General features: G+C 38.6%; 1 protein-coding gene across 1 annotated transcript in view; it reads left to right on the top strand.

Annotated features, from left to right (window-relative positions):
• Window positions 1–5,241: 5,241 nt before the first annotated feature.
• ret (ret proto-oncogene receptor tyrosine kinase) overlaps window positions 5,242–23,387 on the top strand; it is a 33,739-nt gene continuing 15,593 nt past the window's right edge. The window contains exon 1 of the mRNA XM_062995401.1: window positions 5,242–5,308. Coding sequence (XP_062851471.1) covers window positions 5,242–5,308 — 67 coding nt within the window. The remainder of the gene's footprint in view (window positions 5,309–23,387) is intronic.

Genomic DNA, 23,387 nt, shown 5'->3' with positions numbered 1-23,387 from the left:
AGGCCCTTCTTCGACACACTGTATTGTATTTGGATTTGTGGGAGGTAACCAAAGCACCCAGAGGGAAACCCACGCGGACACAGGGAGAACATGAAAACTCCACACAGAAAGTACCCTGGCTGCCCAGCTGAGGAATTAAACTCAGGCCCTTCCTGCACTGTATTGAGAATTTGACTGAATGCTCTATGATAAATGCCACTGATTTAATAAGTAACTTTAGTTTTTTGGTCTTTCTGCTTGCTGTGTTCATTTTTCTCTATAAAAGTGAAAATGTACTTTTTCTAACACTCCATTAGTAAATAGGTGTCCGCTGTAAAACCACGCTGACTGATTTACAGGCTTGTGCAGACACCTGGGATGTTTTATTTGTTGTCAGTTGCATAAGACCCTGAATGCAGTGATTAAATTAACTGGGCTGAAGTGGTACTTAACAAATTAGAATGAGTGATTCCACCACTTCAGGGGTGGCCGTTCTGAAGCGGTTGCCATAGTCACCCCCCTCCAGGGCTGTGAGACAGAGAGTGGGTACCATCTGCTCTTTAGCTGACAGCTCTTTAATGGGGGTCAAGCTGGACCGCTCACCAAGTAGTGGCTTCAATAAGGCCGACATTCCTCTGATTTGCTAATGCGAAATCGGGGAAATTACAGTGTCCACTCTTCATCAAGTAAGACAAAGTCAGTCCAGATAATTTGGACATTTGGATACTACTATAATAGCTGTCCTCTCCTTAACCAACTGCAGGAAGGAACACTTACTCAAAATATCAAGGACCTTTCTTTTAAATATACTAAATAAAAATAAATTATTACACTAGTCCATCATCACTCAGATGCAAACCTGGGTTATTGGCTGGACATCTACACCCACATGATTGGCTATATTTAAAGAAGGGGACAGTTAAAGCCCTGCAATGGATTGGCACCCTGTCCAGCGTATTCCTTCCTTGTGCCCAGTGTTTTCCAGCTGAACCAGAATTGGTTTGACCCTGACCAAGACAAACCAGTTAATTTAATGAAATTATAAAATGAGATTAAATTTTAAATAGACAAGTCAGATTGGCATGACTGCATGTCTTTAGCACCAGGAGGAAACCCACACGGAGAACATACAAACTCCACACAGAAAGAACCCTGGCCGCCCAGCTGGGCAAGTAAACTAGGGCAGTTGTAGCCTAGTGGTTAAGGTACTGGACTTGTAATCATAAGGTTGCTGGTTCGAGCCTCATCACTGCCAGGTTACCACGGCTGGGCCCATGAGCAAGGCCCTTAACCCTCAATTGCTTAGACTGTATACTGTAAGTCGCTTTGGATAAAAGTGTCTGCTAAATGACAAAAATGTATATGTAAACTCTGCCATTCTTGCTGTGAGGCGACAGCACTACCCACTGTGCCATGGTTCCATCCTGAACTGTTTTTTTTATGAACTGACAAAGCCAGTCCTTCCGTTGTCAGTTCATAAAAAAAGCTTTTCATTTTTGCCTGATCAGATTACCCACATTAGTGAAGCTGCACTAAAGACTAACGCAAAGTGGTCAACTTATTTAGGAGATGAACTAGTGAGTATTGTTACAGTGCAGTCCCGATGGTACCACCCCGAGAGATCAATTGTGGATTTGAAATTTTGTGTGTTCAGAATCATGCATATTAATTGAAGAGCATCAAATTTACTTCATACAGAACTAACTACCACCAACAATAATACAATTAAAACAGTCCAGTATTTAACTTTTTATTTTACTTGATGCATCTCATTATCCAGTAGAAACTCAGTGTGGTTGTAAATTTTATGGATCTGGCTTTGCTTATGCTTGTCTGTATTGATTAGCAGTGACCATACATCTCAGAATACCTTTGTGTGTCTGCTGTAGTGTAATCTGAGCTGCTTTAATGTCGACCTTTCAGACTTGGTTATGTGCCCTTTTATGTACAGCTATGTAAACATTGTCTTCCTGTGGGTAATATTAACAACGTCTACAGTGTCATGAGTATTGTCTATAGAATGGATAGAATGAATCATGAAATCATGAATCATGAAATCATGAATCATGAATCATGAAATCATCCATTTATTCAGCTTATGTAATAATAATAATAATAATAATAATAATGGTTTCTTAATAAAATTCATAAAAGTTGTCTTGGACTTACTTTAGACTTTTAGTTTGATGTAGACAAAAAAAGGTTTCATAAACATCATTATTAGTAAAATATTATTCATCATAATTTTTAAGCCAGAATATTGTTATATTAAAAACAAAGCTATATTAACTAAAAAGATTCACTTATTCATTCATTGTATGTTTTACCACCACTTTAACCTGGTCAGGGTTGCAGTGGGTCTTGGCAAAAAGCAGGAAACAGGCAGCGCTAGCCACTGCAAGATTCTAAATTTTAAAGTCTACATTTTTAAGATTCTGAATTTTAAAAGTCTAAATTTCTAAACTCTAATATGCTGTGTTATAAAAATACTTTAGATTTTTGTCCCATTTGTTGGTATAAAAGCTTTAGAATGATCTGTGTAACTATTATCACTTTAACAAGTTTTTCTTCATAGACAATTACATAACATTATGAGCACTGACAGGTGAAGTGAATAACACTGATTATCTCTTCATCATGGCACCTGTTAGTGGGTGGGATATATTAGGCAGCAAGTGAACATTTTATCCTCAAAGTTGATGTTAGAAGCAGGAAAAATGGGCAAGCTTAAGGATTTGAGCGAGTTTGAGAAGGGCCAAATTGCGTTATCTAGACGACTGGGTCAGAGCATCTCCAAAACTGCAGCTATTGTGGGGTTTTTCCGGTCTGCAGTGGTCAGTATTTATCAAAAGTGGTCCAAGAAAGGAACAGTGGTAAACCGGCGACAGGGTCATGGGTGGCCAAGGCTCGTGGGGAGCGAAGGCTGGCCAGTGTGGTCCGATCCAACAGATGAGCTACTGTAGCTCAACTTGCTGAAGAAGTTAATGCTGGTTCTGATAGAAAGGTGTCAGAATACACAGTGCAGCACAGTTTGTTGCGTATAGGGCAGCAAAAGGGGGACCAACACAATATTAGGAAGGTGGTCATAATATTATGCCTGATCGGTGTAAATGAAAGCTGACATTTAGTCTGTTCAAACAACAGCCCTTGGACGTCAGTTAAATTTGACCTTTAAGTAACTTAAAGAAATTGTGTTTATTGTTCATGGTAATTTTTTACTATAATAAATCCCATAATATCTGTCTGTTCTGTTACTGAAGGTTGGTTTGTTGCAGACGACCTAAGCAGCCTCTCATACGCTTACATCCAGTTCTCACTTCTGCACTTTCTGTTCTGTCCACTTTCTTCGTAGCGGGTTGCGGGACGTTTTTGTGCCTTTATTTGTCTTTTTGTTTCTAATAATTTGGCTGCTTATTTTTTTTGCAACTGCACCCTTTGTTGTTAGTAGTTTTTAGACACAGTATGTTTCTACTCTGATTAAACTTGTGCACATGGGTTCTATTTCCATTCTTGCAGGTGTGTGATGTAGTGAGGCACATTCCAGCCTCTGTTACAATTTTATTGGTGTTCAGGAAGAGCACTGAGAATAATTGAGGACTCTGGAAGAGCCATTTTCATCTCAGAGAAGTTTTCACTAAGACTTCAGCACTGCAGCGTTGACTGAGTAACTGTTGTGTGATGGACCGGTGGCCAGAGCTGGAGGCAGCCATGAGTGATGAAGATGAGGCGGCCAGCCAATAGGACTATGACTCATACAGAGGCATCAACGTCACAGCTAACGACATCACAAAACTCAGAACTCAAATACCACAGTCCAGCACCATTTATCACCATTATTAATAGTTCTACTGTGTCAAAAAACAAACAAAACAACACTTCAGAAAGTCACCTTTCATGTCAAAATAACTTTAACATTCCGTAAGGATAGGATTTTGTTTTGGATTTAGCTTCATCATCCGAAATACCCATCATTGCCAGACTGGGCAGTCCTGTACCTCATGTCTGGTCTGTGGAGTGGAAAATGATGGAGTAAGTTAATATTGCAACCTAACAGTACGTCCTGCAGTGAAGTGACATTCCATACAAGGTTTTAAGCCTTGCACACAGTGTAACTAGTATAAACTCACCCTGGCCCTGACCAGAGGAAAGTTGTTGCTGAAGATCGAAAATATTGAACAAATAAATGAATTATTTCAACTTACGTTATGTTATTGGGACAGTGTATAAAATGCAGATAAAAACAAAATCAGTGATTTGCAAGTTCACTTTAATCTACTTTGTTTGTTTTGTTTATTTATATTTTCCGTAAGTAGGTGGTTATCATTAGTGAGTAGAACTGTTGCCTCACAGCAAGAAGGTCCAGGGTTTGATTCCCAGGTGGGGCGGTCTGGGTCCTTTCTGTGTGGAGTTTGCAAGTTTTCCCAGTGTCTGCAAGTTTTCCCAGTGTCTGCATGGGTTTCCTCCAGGAGCTCTGGTTTTCTCCCACAGTTCAAAGACGTGCAAGTGAGGTGAATTGGAGACAAAATGTCCATGACTGTGTTTGATATAATCTTGTGAACTGATGAATCTTGTGTAATGAGTAACAGCAGTTCCTGTCATGAATGTAACCAAAGTGTAAAACATGACGTTAAAATCCTAATAAACAAACCTTTCTGTGTGGAGTTTGCATGTTCTCCCCGTGTCTGTGTGGGTGTCTTCCGGGTGCTCCGGTTTCCTCCCACAGTCCAAAGACGTGCAAGTGAGGTAAATTGGAGATACTAAATTGTCCATGACTGTGTTTGGTATTAAACTTGTGAACTGATTAATCTTGTCATGAATGTAACCAAAGAGTGTAAAACATGACATTAAAATCCTAATAAATAAATCATGTATATTGTGTATAATGTATAGAATTTGTTATGTATGTTGGTTTAAGGAAAGTGATGTGAATGGTGATGCTAAGTGTGCGCTCAACATTACGAGCTGGAGCTGATCCTCCCTCTGCGTTTCCCACAAACAAACACACACACACACACACACACACACACACACACACACACGCATCCAACTCACTCGCGCACGCACTCACACGCGGGCGCGCGCACTAACCCGTCAATGGGATACTCGGCACGCGGACTTTTTTTGGGCTCCTGTTTGATGCGTTGAACGTTTGAAAGACTTTGTGTGTGTTTGTGTGTTTGTGTTTTGTCTGACAGCGTGTTTTTACGGTTTATCTGGTTATTTCGGTGTGCTGGTTGTGATTATTCCTCATGGTTGTGCAGCATGGCTAAGACGCGGGATTTTGCGCTGTGGGGAAACACCGTCCTGGTCCTGTTTCTCCTCTGGGGAGGTAAGACTGATTTCTTGCGCGCTTTTGCATGTTCTCAGGATGAGGTGGTTGTACTTAAATTGTGTTAATGTATAAAGTACTTCTCAAGACATGTTTTTGTAGTTGCCACTCTTTTATGGTCACTATTTAATACAGATCAGTGACATTATCTGTGACTTATTTCATGAATTTTATGTCATTTAATATATAGGCTACACGAAGCAGATTGTACTAAAATACCCCGATAATGTAAACATATTTGTTCCTATAATAAAATAATAATAATATTTGTTAAAATTTTGTTTGTAAAAATGTTTTACAATTAAATTTGCATTTGCAATTTGCAAACGTCAGCTGGGAACATCTGTAAACAGAAACAAATCATTAAAAATCTTAAATTGCTCATTAAAAATTAAATTAATAATAAAGAGTTCGTAAGTTTTGTATTTAAATTGTTGCATGTTGCAAAATATGACGACTTATTCATTATTCATTATTAAAATTGCAGTTACAGACACAAAACAACAAATCCTGTTGTGCTTTTGAGAACAGAACGCATAATGAAATAGCCTTTCAGAAATATATGAATATATATGTATATATTATTTTGAATTCAAGAGATTCGAGAGGCTTTATTCTTATTTCAGCTATACATACACAAATGCACATTAAAACCAAACAACGTGCCTCCGGGACCAATGCGCATGCGACACACAACACAAGTGCAAACAAAAGGCTACAATATACAGTCCAAACAATACAATATACACAGTGCAGACAAAAACAGTGTAATAAATACAAAGTACAATAAATACAAGGTATATATATTTACGGATCTAAAAAAAGTAAAGGGAAGCGACCAAAAGACACTGCAGGACTGAAGGACAAACGTGGTGTTGGCCAGTAATGAAATTCAAAGTGAAGAAAATAATAAACAGCCTTTTTTGATATAGAAGCAACAGTGTATAGCAGTGTATAGGGTTTGTATAGCAGCACACATATTAAAGAATAGTGTGCAAAAATGCAGAGGTGCAATAGTGTGTGCAAAAAAGCAAGGATGCCAGTGATGGTATAGTCACTTAAAGTAAGAGTATTATTGGAAAGGGAGCAAGACTGTGCCAGTTGGGTGTATGTGTGTGTCCATCAGTTCGGACTGTGATGGTAAACCTGCTGAGTCTGGTTCCTCTTAATTTTTAATGGTTCCTGTAATTTTAAGGGAGTTTTTCCTTGCCACTGCCACCCTCGGCTTGCTCAACAGGAGTTTTTGTATCTGTTGGTCCTGGGTTTTGTAAAGTTGCTTTGAGACAATGTCTATTGTAAAAAGCGCTATATAAATAAAGTTGACTTGACTTGCCGAAGGTAGTTCAGTTTATTGTTAGGTGGTTTCATCTAAGGATGTTTAAAACATTAGAAGTGGAAACGAAGTAGTTGAAACAAGTGTCTGAGTAAATTATTGAACATTGTTATTTGCTATGTATTTTTGTACATGCTATGTACATGCTATGTATTCTTAGTATTTAGCTCTTTAAGTTCCCATCACTGATTAACTTGCAAACAGTACTTGTATGGTCATTTTTTAAATGAGTCTTCACTTAATGCATTCTTTAAATAAAGTAGTAGTCGACTAGTAGTTGTAGAGTAAATTGTGTATTTTATTTTTAGAAATATGAAGTACCACACAGTACACAAATGTAAGCAACATTTTATCCATTCTAAAAACTTGTTTTACATGTATCCTACACCTAGACCTTCTGTCATACTCTTCTCACTTCTAGAATGCAGGAATCCACATTGTGGCCAAACGATTTGTGGCATAATGTCCCACATGGTTCATGTAAGCAATAGGCACCCTGTTATTTAGTATCATAATATTATAATCCCGATTTAAAACCCTCTGTCCAACTGCACTAACACCCTCTCTAAAATGACTATATTTAAAATGTAACCCATAGCTCAGGGGCTCGTAGATGGCATTGTGTCACATTGGTCCCGTTTGAATGCAGTAGTACATAGCAGAGGTTTTACTGCTATTTTGGTCATTCAGAAAGCTGCAGCTGTGTGCAACTGGCTGTAAGCTCGACATTTCAACATTCTCTCGTTATAGATACGAGATGATGGACAACAGAGGCTCAGCTTTGAGTCTTTGCTAATTAGTTAATGATAAAGCTTGTAAAACAAATTTTAAAAACCAACAAAACACTTGGCCATGGGTGTCAGAAATGACTTATTTAAACTTATTAACTTTATCTAAATGAATAGTTTGTGATGAAGGGAGTTTATTCTAGTAGGTGCAGTACCTTCTCTGAGTCATACCATGAACCCACTTTGAATCCTATCCTGTTTTAGAAAATATTAAGACTATGATTGTTACTGGTTAACTTAATTTTTTGTATCCAGTTTCTCTTCTAACACAAACGCCATTTCCAGAAAACCTGGGACACTTTGAAAAATGCAATAAAAACAAGAATGTTTGGTTTGTGAATCCTCTACAACTTTTATTTAACTGACATACGACATTCTGACAGACAAATAACTTTCAATGTTTTGGCTGGCCAACCTAATTTTATATTTGCAAATAAATAATAATAATGTCACCTTGCAATAAATATTAAGGTGTACAGTGGGTCCAAGGGCTTAGTGGCTAGGTACTGGACTATCGATCGGAAGGTTGTTGATTCAGTGCCATGTGCCATAGTTGGACACCTGAACAAGGTCTTTAACACTCAAGTACTCGCATTGTATTCAGTGACAATTGTAAATCGCTAAACATGTGTGCAGCTACTGTAAAGACTATAATTATTTCAGTTCTTAGTTTGGTTGACAAAAGTATGCTTATGTAACTTAATTTTTATATAAATTCCCTATACTTTAACAGTTGTTTTGCATATCATAAATTTTAAAGATGTAAATAACACTTTGATCTTGATAGGATTATGTTATTACAGCACATTTTTTAAATCTTCAATGCCAAAGACAAATTCTGTCATTTATTGTTGCTGCCTGAAAAAGTGCTAAACACCTATGATAAATTTTATATATATATATATATATAGTAGTATTATCTTCTACAATATAATATTTCTTTTTTTAAATAAATTCATCTAAAATAGTTTACTAAAGCAGATAATTCAGTACCCACATCCTCACAGTATCCCTGCTGACTCACTGCCAGCAAAGTGTACATTACATTGGAGACGTGATGGTGGTGGCTTTAAGATAGTTTGGTTTCTGTATTCATGTGGATATGTGATAGCCTATTAGCATCAAAATTACAGGATTGTCTCTGAAAAAATTGTTTTGATGAATTGGAGCTGATAATCTAATAGTCTAATCTTATCTAATATGCATCCAATAGTTTAGGCTGTTAAATGCAGAAGATACTGATACACATAATTAGATAGTATAGGAACACCCCTAAATATTGTTAATTTAATTATTTGCTAATGGTAGAAACCTGGAAGATGTTGTTGTTAAAATCTTCTAAATAAAAATAAATAAAAAACCTTTTATTTAAATTTATAAATTTATAATTTACTTTATAATTTATATTTTACAGCTGTTTCTTACAATCTATACCAGCCTTACGATGTAAACCGAAATAACACCTCCATATGTACCCTCAGGTCCTGTTGTTGTAGTGTGTTGTCTGAGTGTTGTTGTGATTATACAGATACGTGTTTGTATAATGTGAATCTCTGTAGTGTGTACTATTACTTTTGCCTTTTGATTTATGTAACTTGTCACTGAGGCCTTAATCTCTCTCTCTCTCTCTCTCTCTCTCTCTCTCTCTCTCTCTCTCTCTCTCTCTCTCTATCTATCTATCTATCTATCTATCTATCTATCTATCTATCTATCTATCTATCTATCTATCTATCTATCTATCTATCTATCTATCTTAAATAAGCTCCACATAAACAGTTTTCTCTTCTCTGCAAAGGATAAACCATTTTCTCTACTAAGTTTTAGGAAAAGTAGGCTCCCCTTTATTGTTTCTTTTTTTCCTAATCTACAATAGTATGATGACTATGACAGAACACAGTGCACAGGATATGACATATATAAGAGGATAAAATTTCATACGCTTTTTTACACAAACACTCTGATGCACCTCATGTGCACTTAGAATGCCATCCTATTCCCTGTGCATATTAGTAAAGCTTGCTTTATAAAAAACAGCTTACGTTGGTGATGGGACGGCACCCTGCTTCCTGACAGTGAAGCAAACAAAGGCCGAGTGGCCGTCAGAGGGCAGGTGTGCAGCAGGTGGGCTGAATTCTTAGCAAACATGCCGTGTTTGTCTTCTGCAGGAAAAATACTGCCAGTAAAATAATAGAGCACACGGCTCTGATAACAGATGAGGCTTAAAAGCTCTCATTAAAAACAAGGCATGGTTGCCAGCTCCTCCTACAAAATGGATCTCATCTAATTTATGACAAGTCATTCGATGACAATAGATGATACAGAAGCAATGAGTTTTGACCATATCGGGAGTGAAGGAAGTAATTTACTGTCTGGAGACTCAGTTCTGTACAGCCCTTTGACATTAGTGTCACAGATTGCTGGAAATATTGTGGACTTGTTTGCTCTTTGATTACTCATCCTTTCTTTTAAAGAGCAATTTAGGGTCCCATAATATATTGATTTGCATCTTTATGCTCATACAGTGTAGAGGACACATTCAAATACTTGTTTTGTTATTAAGTTTACTTTTAGTGCACAAATGCACTTCACATTTACACACAACATGTTTGATGTTGTACCTTTGTCTTTTTGAACATTTAAACATATGAACATTTGAGCTTCATTTGAACAGTATTGAGAGATGGAGCTTATATAACTAAACAAATAAAACTGAAAAAATACTTTTAAACACAAGTTGTAAAATGTAATAAACAAAAATGAAAATTTATTGTGAGGAAAAAGTTAGGACACCCTATGCCCTAATACCTTGTATTTCCCCCTTTGGCTGAAATAACCTCAATTAGACGTTTCCTATAACCATCTTCCAGTCTCTGACATTGACTGGAAGAGAGTTTTTCCCACTCCTCCATGCAGAATTTCTTCAGCTGTGTGAGGTTTGAGGGGTTTCTTGCATGAACAGCTCATTTCAAATCACCCCACACCATCTCATTAGGATTAAAAGTATTTTTTCAGTTTTATTTGTTTAGTTATATAAGCTCAATCTCTCAATACTGTTCAAATGAAACTCAAATGTCCATATGTTTAAATATGTTCAAAAAAACTTTTTCACATGACTGTATATTAATAAGCAGAATAAAATCCATAAAAAGCTCTGATTGGCAGTTACAGTTTTAATATGTCTAGAGTAAGACATTTTTTTGTGGTTCAATTTTGTGATTTTGTGGAAATTTTTTGACCCATTCCTTTTTTCTTTTATTTCTTAAGGTTATGGGCTCTAGTAACTAGTAACTTCAAATTTCTCCTTTATGTTCAATATAATTCAGGTCAGCAGGTTGAGAGTTGATTTCTTGACAGATGAGTTGAAAGTCCACTTTAATATATTCATGTTTCTTTAAATGACGTGTAATGCCGCAGTACCATTTGCAGACACATGGATGTTCAAGGTTTTGGCTATGCATGTCTTTTGTTGTCCCAGGAAACTTTAGAAAGCTTCTTTTTTATTTACAGAATTAAAATCTATGTAATTATAATCATATTTTGCTTTTGAATATACACATTTGTAGTCATATAAGTCAAAACACATTATGTGTGTGGGGGGCCTCAGGTGTCACAGTGTTAAAACATGCTATCCCACCAGTGTACAGATTTTGAGCTCGCAAGTTCTAATCTCATCTCTGCTATTGGCTGAGGAGCACCTTCATTCAGGCATAATTGGCTAACGTCTGTCAGGTGTGAGGGATGAAGGCCAATTACGGCCTTAGCTGGCTGGTTGATGGTGCCTGAACAGAGACTAGGAATAATGGTGATCAACGTATGACGTATGAGATACTGATCCCTGTGTGAACCCGCCTCATGCAGGTGAAAAGAAGTGGTTGTATACAAGTGTCGAAGGGGTTGTGTGTTATGTACGACCCTCCTCAGGAAGAGTAAAAGGAAAAGGGAAAAATGCATAAATAGAGTTTTTTTTTATCTAATTTTGAATCAATTTAAAACAAAAGTGGTTTCTGTCAACCCCACAAAGTTGAATCAGTTCGTCTGGACACAAGTTTGTTGTAGAGATACGTTTCGTCACTCATCCAAGTGACTTCTTCAGTCTGAACTGGTGGTGAATAACCCAACCTTATATGCAGACGATTTCATTGTTATGCAATGGGCGTTGATCGGTCATTACGCAAATCGTCTGCATATAATTTCTCTATTGCTAAAGAAAAACATGTTTTGATGTCTGTTTTATTCTCTCTTGTGTTAATTCTACTTTTGATTTCTGCCTTTTGAAGTATAAAGCATTGGGTGGGACAGCCTGGACTCAAGAACAAATCACACATAACTGTCCCTAGTCTTAAGATAAAAGAAAGCCTTGTGGTTGATCTGTCAACCAATGTTCACTGGAGAATGCAATTGATACCAGGGTGTTATTTTACCTTACTGTCATACAGTCAGAATGACCTAATTCTCATATCAAATAATTTGTATCACATGATATTAAATTGTAAACCATACATTAATAATTTAAAAGGGATATTTTGAATATTAATCCCACATGTCTGAAATAAACATGAAGGGAAAACGATTATTGATTGTTGTCCAACTGTTGCTCTGTGCACTTTTCACCCACCATGCCTTTTTAATCAGTGCTGGCTGAATGATGGCGCCTGCACAGAGACGGGAAAAGAGTGTTGTCAGGGTGTGTCTCTCCGTACACAGTGCTGATCTGCATTGCACTCGTCAAAGTGTAGGTGACAAAATGCATACGGCTGCTGCCCACGTGTCGGAGGGGGCATGTTTAAAGTTATAAATTCGTATTTTCATTTCCACTCTCACCCAAGTTCCATCGATCAGGCCATACGAGGTTGCCCACTGAAAAGGAAGTGGTGCTGGCGTATCTGGAAGCTCTCAGCTATTCCATGCTTGCATTAGCACAATCATTTTCATCAGCAACCTCTGCTTTTGAGCCTGCAGAGCAATAAATCTCATTTGATGCATGACACTATTTGATTTAACCACTTATTACATTATATGACTCGGTTTAGCTTGTGTCTTGAGTTGCTCTCTGAGAGCTTGTAAATCTGTCCTTATTTGCTTTCATCACCACTTTTAGCATGATTGCTCAAAGTTGGTTAGACTGTGTGTCATAAAGGAGGTTTGATTTTTGCAAACAGCACAACTACAACGTCTGCACTATTTACTTTATTGAATCAAACAGATTCAGATTGTCTGTAATTCTGTTGCAGCTTTTTTTGCACTGACATGGTATTTAATTCTGATTTGTGATTTATTTACAACTCGCAAGTATGAAGGAAAAATGGAATCTTGTCCATTTCAAAGAAATGCACTTGCGAATAGGAAACCTTTGCCCTTTTGAATACTCTATTTAGAAGAAGGAACATATGAAGACTTTTTAAACTACATTTGAATATTAAGTATTACACACTATTTGTTTTGTAGTGTGTTAAAAATGTAAAATATTACTTATAAAATACAGAAACGTTGTCAAATACAACCATAACTTTAATAATCTGTTGTATGACAGCAAAACATATAGAATGTCTTTATTTGTCATATATACATATACAGTACTGTACAATGAAATTCTTTCTTTGCATATCCCAGCTTGTTTAGAAGCTAGGGTCAGAGCGCAGGGTCAGCCATCGTACGGCGCCCCTGGAGCAAAGAGGGTTAAGGGCCTTGCTCAAGGGCCCAACAGTGGCTGCATGGCAGATCCGGGATTCGAACTCTCAACCTTTCTGTTGAAAACCCAAAGCTCTATCCACTAGGCTACCACTGTCCCAAAAACATCTCTTTACAACAAAACACAGCCTTACATTGAAATGTAAGAAAGTTCTATACAACCCATCCCATCAACTACTAGGTTATGGGTTCTGAAGACTCACACCCAGTTTAGCATGTGTTCCATGTAGATGTTACACTGGTTACAATTTCCCTTCTACATCCCACAAACTTCAGAGTAGGTGTATTTAGCATGGAGTGTTCAAGTCTGACTGCTTTGGTCCTCTGTCTAAATGAGTAAATCATTTAAAACTCATATTTAAGGCCACTCAGGTGGCGCAGCGGTAAAAACACATGCTGGAACCAGAGCTGGGATCTCGAATACATTGTATTGAATCTCGGCTCTGCTTGCCGGTTGGGCTGAGCGGCCACATGAACAACGATTGGCCTGTTGTTCAGATAGGTGTGGGATTAAGCCGGATAGGGAATCTCTCATAACTAATGCAATTACGACCTCTGCTGGCTGATTGATGGCGCCTGCACAGAGATGAGAAAAGAGTGCTCTCAGGGTGTGTCTCTCCGTACACAACGCTGAGCTGCACTGCACTCAAGTGTAGGTGATAAGATGCATACGGCTGCTGCCCACGTGTCGGAGGGGGCGTGGGTTAGCTTCGTTCTCCTCAATCAGAGTAGGAATCGGCATTGGTGGAGAGGAAGCATGACGCAATCGGGCAATTGGACGTGCTAAAAAAACGGAGAAAAAGGGGAGAAAATTCATAAATAAAATAAAAAAAAACTCATATTTTAATAGCTGTTAATAGCTAAGAATGAATCCACCCTTATTCATTGTTTTTGTTGTTGCTGTTTTGTTGAATTTACTAGTACTCTGCTGTTTATAGGTTAGGGTAGGGTGTTTAAAAAAGTCTTATAACCGATAGTAAAAATAAAGTCTGGATAACGGCTTCCCCAACAGCTGCTCTGCTAAGCAAAGATTTAAGAGATGAAGCCCTAACCCATTACATTTGGCTTGTTCTAAAAACTGACACTAGACTTTCCACTCAGGCTTTGTTTTGGCACTGTATCTTGTCTGAGTCTAAAATAAAACAGTCCCCAAGTCGGCCTCTGTCGGTTGTGGCTTTATTTAATTGGAAGCTATAATTACTCACATGTAATATTGATATGAGATCGAGCTTTGCAGTGTGTTTAATCAATAAGCATTGTTGGTATAACCTTCACACTTTTACAGTGGACAGAGGCTGGAGAAAATGCAGTGGGTCGCAGATATAATCAGAAATGTCTAGCACTGTGGCTGAGTGAAATGTTTGGTTCAAGGGAGCTGCTGTCCCTTTTGAAGATCTAGCCCCGATCTGTCAGTCAGTTAAGGGTCACATTTCCATCCTATGCATCAGTGAAATTTAATTTACTCTGGTGTAGGCACAAGGAGACATTGATTGAAATTCTGCCCCAAGGGCACTTGTAGCTCTTGTATTCTACACAAGTCTTTACATTTTATGATTCAGTGGTCAGTGAAACATTTGACTGATCGTTTACAACAATAAACTAATAACGGGATTTAGCAGATGTTGTTCAAAGCTGAGTAAGCATTCGTTGCTTTCCAGAACAGTCATTTGCTGATTGATTTGAACCCAAATAAATCACATTTAATACTTAGAAGAAATAAAATAAATTCATATTGCTGAATTTTGTGAACACCAGTTACACCGATCACTACCTCCTTGTTTCTACACTCACTGTCCATTTTATCAGCGCCACTTACCATATAGGAGCATTTGTAGTTCTACAATCTCTCCCAGGACCACCACAGATCAGGTATTTTTTGGGTGGTGGATCATTCTCAGCACTGCAGTGATACTGATGGTGGTGGTGTGTTAGTGTGTGTTGTGCTGGTATGAGTGGATCAGACACAGCAGCACTGCTGGAGTTTTTAAACACCTCACTGTCACTGCTGGACTGAGAATAGTGCACCAACCCAAAATATCCAGCCAACAGCGCCCCAAGGGCAGCGTTCTGTTACCACTATTGAAGGTCTAGAAGATGACCAACTCAAACAGCAGCAATAGATGAGCGATCGTCTCTGACTTTACATCTACAAGATGGACCAACTAGGTAGGAGTGTCTAATAGAGTGGACAGTGAGTGGACACGATATTTAAAAACTCCAGCAGCGCTGCTGTGTCTGATCCACTAATACCAGCACAACACACACTAACACACCACCACCATGTCAGTGTCACTGCGGTGCTGAGAATGATCCACCACCCAAATAATACCTGCTCTGTAGTGGTCCTGTGGGGGGTCCTGACCATTAGAGAACAGGGTGAAAACAGGCTAAACAGGTATGTAGAGAAATAGATGGACTACAGTCAGTAATTGTAGAACTACAAAGTGCTCCTATATGGTAAGTGGAGCTGATAAAATGGACAGTAAGTGTAGAGACAAGGAGGTGGTTTTAATGTTATGGCTGATCAGTGTATTAACATAGCAAAACCAGAATCCTAATAAGCACAACCCATTATTTATTTATTCATTCATTTTCATTAACCGCTTCATCCTGGTGAAGATTGCGGCCAGTATGTTGCCACTAAGAAAACTGCTAATTCATCACAGGGTGACACACCTACACAGTCAGTTGCTTATGTACATCTATAAGTGTAGCCCATTTTGGTGTGGCCAATTCACCTTCTGCATCTTCTGAGTTTTTCCTTTTTTCCCCCAATTTAGTAATTTAGTTTTCTCTAACAATTCCTATGTTGTATGCACCATATTCACAATGTCTGAGGAGGGCTGTAGACTAGCACAGTGGTCCCCAACCACAGGGCAGCGGACTGGCACTGGTCCGTGGGTCATTTATTTCCGGGCCGCACAGAAAGAATAAATAATTAGAGATCGCTACAATAGCAATGAAAACACTGATTCCATTTCCAACACACGGGTATTTATCGTCTCATATCATCCCCAGGTGGCTCATTTGTGAGTAGTATAGTTATTCTATTTTAAATCCTCCCGCCCCCGCCGGTCCGTGACATTATATCTTGAATGAAACCAGTCCATGGTGCAAAAAAGGTTGGGGATCGCTGGACTAGCCTACTCCTCTACAAACTCTTTTTACCAGCCAGCAGCCTTTAACACTCACAGAGAAACAAGCTATGTCCTCACTATTCCTCCACCACTTGTCCTTGCTTTTTAACCATCAGTAGTCACTGTTGCAGTGGAAAAAGGTAAATCTCCATCAGGGATTATCTTCCTGAGACACTGCCAATTGTAACCAAGGACTGGCACAATAGGCTGCTGCACCACATAGTGTGCCGCTTTTGCATGTTTAACCCATGCAGACTTGGCTAAATTGACACTCTGTCACTGGGATAACCTAGCACTCTGTCCAGGGTGTACTTCTTCCTTGTGCCCAGTGTTTCCTGTGCTTTAACCCCATTGCCGTACTGGCTGGAATGAAGTGGTTGCTAAGATAAGTGAATGCCTAATTAATCATTTAAAAGTGGTTTAGTTTAGATGGCACTGGATTCAAAACCACAGCAAATACAGTGTGCGCTGTCCTTGCTGACCATCCTTGTTTTGTCATCTTTATCAGAGATCTGTCCTAAATCAAATATTTGAATTCTCGATTAGATTTGCTGGTAATTTGCCTGATAATGATGACATTGAATGGAACATGTTGTGTAAAGGTTTCTTATTTGTGAGTCCTAATGTCCTAGACAATCCCTAGAGAGCTTACAAACCAAATTTAGATGTACATCGCAATCCAAAAGCAGACTTTAAATTAGATCTTCTAATGACTGATGTCTGTTCCTAATGCATTACATTCCTAGCCTAGCCTAGTTAATGCTTATTACATTGGTATTGCATTAATGTTTAGAATATTAATATTAAAAAATGACTTAAATAACAAGGTAGAAATGCAATGGTTTGCTGGAACTGGAATCACAGTTTTATATTTAGACATTTGGCAGGTTCTTTTATCTAAGATACTTCTAATTAAAAGAAGTATGATTTCATGAGAAACAAACATTTTTGTTGAACAAGGGCCGATCTGCGAGTGTTTATCAACCATCACTAACATTACTCACAGGTTTATTACTAATGTTAATGTCTTTACGTTATATACACTGACCAGCCATAACATTAAAATCACCTCCTTGTTTCTACACTCACTGTCCATTTTATCAGCTCCACTTACATAGAAGCTTATATAGAAGCACTTTGTAGTTCTACAATTACTGACTGTAGTCCATCTGTTTCTCTACATATCTTTTTAATCTGCTTTCTCCCTGTTCTTCAATGGTCAGGAACCCCACAGGACCACCACAGAGCAGGTATTATTTAGGTGGTGGATCATTCTCAGCACTGCAGTGACACTGACATGGTGGTGGTGTGTTAGTGTGTGTTGTGCTGGTATGGAGTTTTTAAATACCGTGTCCACTCACTGTCCACTCTGTTAGACACTCCTACCTAGTCCACCTTGTAGATGTAAAGTCAGAGATGATCACTCATCTATTGCTGCTGTTTGAGTTCATCTTTTAGACCTTCATCAGTGGCCACAGGACGCTGCCCACAGGGTGCTGTTGGCTGGATATTTTTGGTTGGTGGACTATTCTCAGTCCAGCAGTGACAGTGAGGTGTTTAAAAACTCCAGCAGCGCTGCTGTGTCTGATTCACTCGTACCAGCACAACACACACTAACACACCACCACCATGTCAGTGTCACTGCAGTGCTGAGAATGATCCACCACCCAAATAATACCTGCTCTGTGGTGGTCCTGGGAAAGTCCTGACCATTGAAGAAGATGGTCAGATGGACTACAGTCAGTAATTGTAGAACTACAAAGTGCTTCTATATGGTAAGTGGAGCTGATAAAATGGACAGTGAGTGTAGAAACAAGGAGGTGGTTTTAATGTTATGGCTGATCGGTGTATGTTAGAAAACTCACGTGAAGAGTCATTCAAGTGTCAGTCATTGTAGTACTGTAGTGCAAGTGCAAGTAGTTCAGTTTTAATTAACTGTGAGTCGTTATGAGCAAGAAAAAGGGTTGCAGTGACATTCGCCGGGTTTTTAACTTTCATTTTCAGGGCTTTTTTTTTTTTTTCAAATGAACAAAACTTTTGTCCCAGAAATTTGAACTAAAACCTTATCAGTGATAGACTTTAAAACAGCATAGAATACAGTGAGTGGAATTGAAACATAATGATCAATAATAACAGCCCTTTATTGAATTGTAGCTTAATTGGCAGCCTTTTAGTTAATTAAATCGTTGCTGTGGCAGATAAATGGTTTTCCGTATGTCACAGAGATAGACTCATCATCATTTGCGTCCAGAGTATTTAGTATTAAGCATTTTTCCCTCGTGTTTTAATTAGGTGCCTATATTCATTGTAACCTTAATCAATACACCAATAACAAATAAAAGCAAAAGACTGATTTGTATTTGTTATTTATTTTGTCTGGATTGTGATCAGTGGCAGGATGAAGTTTAATCTTGACTGTCATGATTAGTCTGGATATTGATTGACCGGCTGTCAGACTAAGTACTTGACTTCCAGTTGACCATTGTTTTACAACAGTCACTCTGTGTGCTGACCTTGGGTGAAAGGGCATCTGCCATGTTTTCCCACAGATACGTCTGCTCTGTTGTATGACTTCTATTGACTGCAGTACATAACCAGACATTCTGCTCAGCCCGTAGTTTTTTGTACGGAACGCACTCGGCATTGTGATTAACATGCTGTAGCATTATCATGATTGCTACACAAACATGTAGTGATTTTGAGTCATTTTAGCTGCAGCCCTTTTGCTTCGGTGGAACAGCGGCTAATTGCAGCAAATGCATTACAGTACTTACCCATAACCTCACATGAATGGTGCTCTTTGACTCGTAAATGGATTATGAAGTAGTAGATTCCCTGGATTGCTTGCCTGCTTCTGTTTTATGTTGAGTTCAAGGGAATAAGATGTAAGAGCCCCCCCATACCAGCTCATGATCTCATAGATGCTAAATCTTTGTGGGGGAGTGTGCATTGAGTTAATCATGTTCTTGTCATTGGCTTGTTTGAATCGGAGGCTGTTCCTCATGCGTTTGCTGTCTCTTTAAAGAGGATTCACGGATTAATGAATATATGAGTGTAATGAGTAGGTGTTTTCATACAGTTCTTGGCCTGTATTTCTATATAAGATAAGATTACAGCATTATTAAGAACAAAAACTCTGTTTACATATGATTGTTTAATGAATCTTTCATTTTAATAACATATTAATAACACTGATAAGTCACAATGGTAAAACCATTGACAGGTGAGGTGAATAACAGTGATTATCTTATTACAAAAGCACATCTAAATGGGTGGGATATGTTAGGCAGCAGGTGAACAGTCAGGTCTTGTTGCAGTTGATGTGTCAGAATAGGTAACACTGGCAAGCCTAAAATATACGCATAAATACAGTGGTACCTTGAAACATGACGTCAATTGGTTCTGGGAGTGGCGTCAAGTTTTAAAGACGTTGAGTTTTAAGGTATTCTTTCCCATAAGGATGTATGGGAAGCCTGTTAATGCGTTCCATGGTCCCGCCGAACTGCGTATACTTTAGGCTAATGTAAAACAAAGAGGTTGTTTTTGACATGTATACACTGAAAATAACACAAATATAATATAAAATACTGAAATACAATTGAAAAACAGTTTTAAAAAATGTGGCCCAACATGGCAAAAGTGTGCTGTGCACGCCACTTACCATGTACACCATTAAATGTTGAGTTTAGGGTACAAATTTCTCAATGAAGGGCATTGAGTTTCAAAGATTTCAAGTTTAGGGGACGTTGAGTTACAAGGTAACTCTGTATCTGAGCGACTTCCACAAGAGCTAAATTGTGATGGCTAGAGAGCATCTTTAAAACAGCAGGTTTTGTGTAGTGGTTAGTACCTACCAAAAGTAGTCCAAGGAAGGACAAGTCTCAGCCTGGTTGGTCCGAACCCACAGTAAAAACGGTTAATGGTGACTTTGATAGAAAGATGTAAGAGCACTTTGTTTATCACAGTTTGCTGTGACGATGGCTGCATAGCTGCAGACTGGTCAGAGTTCTCATGCTGACCCCTGTCCATTGCTGAAAGTGCCTACAATGAATATGTGAGCGTCAGAACTGAACCATGGAACAATGCAAGAAGGTGGCATCGCTTCTAACTTTGTGGTTGCAGTCTGAGGAAGGCCCTTTCCTGTTCCAGCAAGTCCTGCTTCATGGTTTGACGAGTTTGGTTTGGTCTGCCACAAGACCTGACCTCAACCCATTTGAATACATTTGGTATGAATTGAAACATCAATTCTAAGCCATGCAACTTTACAAATGCTCATCTAATGGAATTTATAGACACAATTCAAAACCTCTTCAAACCCTTTTCCACAAGAGTGGAGGCTGCTATAGCCACAAAGGAAGGGGCCAATTCTCATGGGTCATATTTATGTGGATCAATTTATGTTCCCTAATACTTCATTGATAATTATAGAAAACATTTGTCTTACTAATGGACACTATTAAAAGGTCAGGTGGATCCAGAACCTAAACTGGCATTGGTGGGGCTTGAGCCAGCAACCTTCTGATTAGTAATCCCGTACCTAAACCGCTAAGCTACCACAGTCTAATGAAATCCAGGGTTATAAAGACTTTTATAAAGAATTTGGTGAGGCATCATTATCTTCTTTAATTATTAAGATACCAACTTTTTAATGCCATCAGCAAAAAATGTTTTTGGTTGAGCATATAGCCACTGATGCTTTCACATCATCATCACATGAAAATCTTCTTCCCCTTAAAGCTTTTTTGGGCGTCAATAAAGGTGGAAATCAGATGCCGCTAAATCCGGATTATAAGCTCTCTCAGTCTCTCAGACACGACCGATTACTCCTCCTCCCACCCTCACTGCTTATAACCAAAATATAAAAGTGTGGAATCTTTTTGAAGATCCGTCGTACAAGGTGCTAATTATGAATTATAAAATCTGTTATATGGTTGGTCAAAAAACAGTGACACAACTACCTTCAGCAAACTTAAGAGTAACAAAGAAACCTTGTGACTGAATTCCTTTCGAAGCTTTCTCGTGTCATAGTAAGGCTTTTAATAAAAGATATATGAATGAGCGTAAGAGTATCTTCATCTTTTAGGACGGTACGACTTGTATCCATCAATCCAACCTCCTGTCATCCCAGCACAGTTAAATCAAATCAATGTCCAAAACCAGAGCCAAAGCCTAAACTGCACCAACAGAAATAGAAAATCTAGTTTCTACGTCTGCTAATGACATTAGTGCGTTCCTAAGTGGCCGCCCACAGTCGTCGGACAGGAACACGAGGGGGATATAATTACACTCGAACACTCGCCTCTCCATTTTCCAGTAAAGCCAGTGGGGCCATTATGGTGTTTTATAGATTACCCATCCCCCTGAACACACACGCACTTCCACTAAATGTAATGATTCATTTCTTCACAGTATTATGTTATCTTCCGTAATTAAACTTTCCAAGGTGAGCACAAGGACAAATGAAAACCACATTGTATTGACGTTTGAGAAATTCATTAACAGTGGTTTATCAGTGTCATATGAGATACTGCTTCCGTTGTCTCTGAATTAGGAATAAAAGCATTAATTCATTCACTCATTCATTCATAGTCTGTTTTACCACCGATTTGTCCTGGTCACGGTTGCAATGGGTCTGATCATTGGACGAAAGGCAGGAAACACCCCGATGGATCACCGGTCCATCACAGGGCAGATATATAAACACATTCTCTCTCTCTCTCTCACACACACACACACACACACAAACTGGCCTGACGTCTGGCTGTGAGGCGACAGTACTACCCACTGGGCCACTGTGCCGCCCCAGAATAAAAGCAGTTGATGTAAATGATGTTAAAAATGAACAGTTTGTAGAAAACTACAGTACACAAATCATTCTTCAAATAGTAGGAATTTAAGATTGGAAAATGCACAGGATTTAATTTTAAAATAAAAGTAAAAAAAAATATTATTATTATTTGTGGCACACTGGGACTAGATTACTTCTGAAGTTTGTGGCTTATAAAGACGTATTTGCTTGTACAAATTAAATTTCAGCTTGGACATTATTTCCATATACACCGATCAGCCATAACATTAAAACCACCTCCTTGTTTTACACACAATGTCCATTTTATCAGCTTCACTTACCATATAGAAGCACTTTGTAGTTCTACAATTACTGACTGAAGTCCATCTGTTTCTCTGCATGCTTTGTTAGCCCCCTTTCATGCTGTTCTTCAGTGGTCAGGACTCTTCCAGGACCACCACAGAGCAGGTATTATTTGGGTGGTGGGTCATTCTCATCACAGCAGTGACACTGACATGGTGGTGGTGTGTTAGTGTGTGTTGTGCTGGTATGAGTGGATCAGACACGGCAATGCTGATGAAGTTTTTAAACACCTCACGTCACTGCTGGACTGAGAATAGTCCACCAACCAAAAATATCCAGCCAACAGCGCCCCGTGGGCAGGGTCCTGTGACCACTGATGAAGGTCTAGAAGATGACCAACTCAAACAGCAGCAATAGATGAGCGATCGTCTCTGACTTTACAAGGTGGACCAGCTAGGTAGGAGTGTCTAATAGAGTGGACAGTGAGTGGACACGGTATTTAAAAACTCCAGCTGCGCTGCTGTGTCTGATCCACTCATACCAGCACAACACACACTAACACACCACCACCATGTCAGTGTCACTGCAGTGCTGAGAATGATCCACCACCAAAATAATACCTGCTCTGTGGGGGTCCTGTGGGGGTCCTGACCATTGAAGCATTGAAACAGATGGACTACAGTCGGTAATTGTAGAACTACAAAGTGCTTCTATATGGTAAGTGGAGCTGATAAAATTGACAGTGAGTGTAGAAACAAGGAGGTGGTTTTAATGTTATGGCTGTATATATTAGTGTATATCTCCACTGAGCCCAGTGAGGTTTGCAGCATTTCTGGATGTTGAACATTTGATGTAAGACATTTTACAAATCAAATTCACTTTTTTTTCATTTTATCTACTGTCCCAACTTTTAAAAACTTTAGATTTTCTGAACTTTTGAAATAAGGTTTGTAGTATTTTTTTTATTTAGAATTTTATTTAATTTTGGTGGCATCAGCCACTTTATCCTGGTCAGAGTCATGGTTGCCTAACATACCTGTAC

This window comes from Trichomycterus rosablanca, chromosome 5, assembly GCF_030014385.1.
Source record: "Trichomycterus rosablanca isolate fTriRos1 chromosome 5, fTriRos1.hap1, whole genome shotgun sequence".
Classification (NCBI taxonomy): domain Eukaryota; kingdom Metazoa; phylum Chordata; class Actinopteri; order Siluriformes; family Trichomycteridae; genus Trichomycterus; species Trichomycterus rosablanca.
The sequence above is the reverse complement of the archived record's forward strand: the minus strand, read 5'-3'. Positions and strand labels throughout refer to the sequence as shown.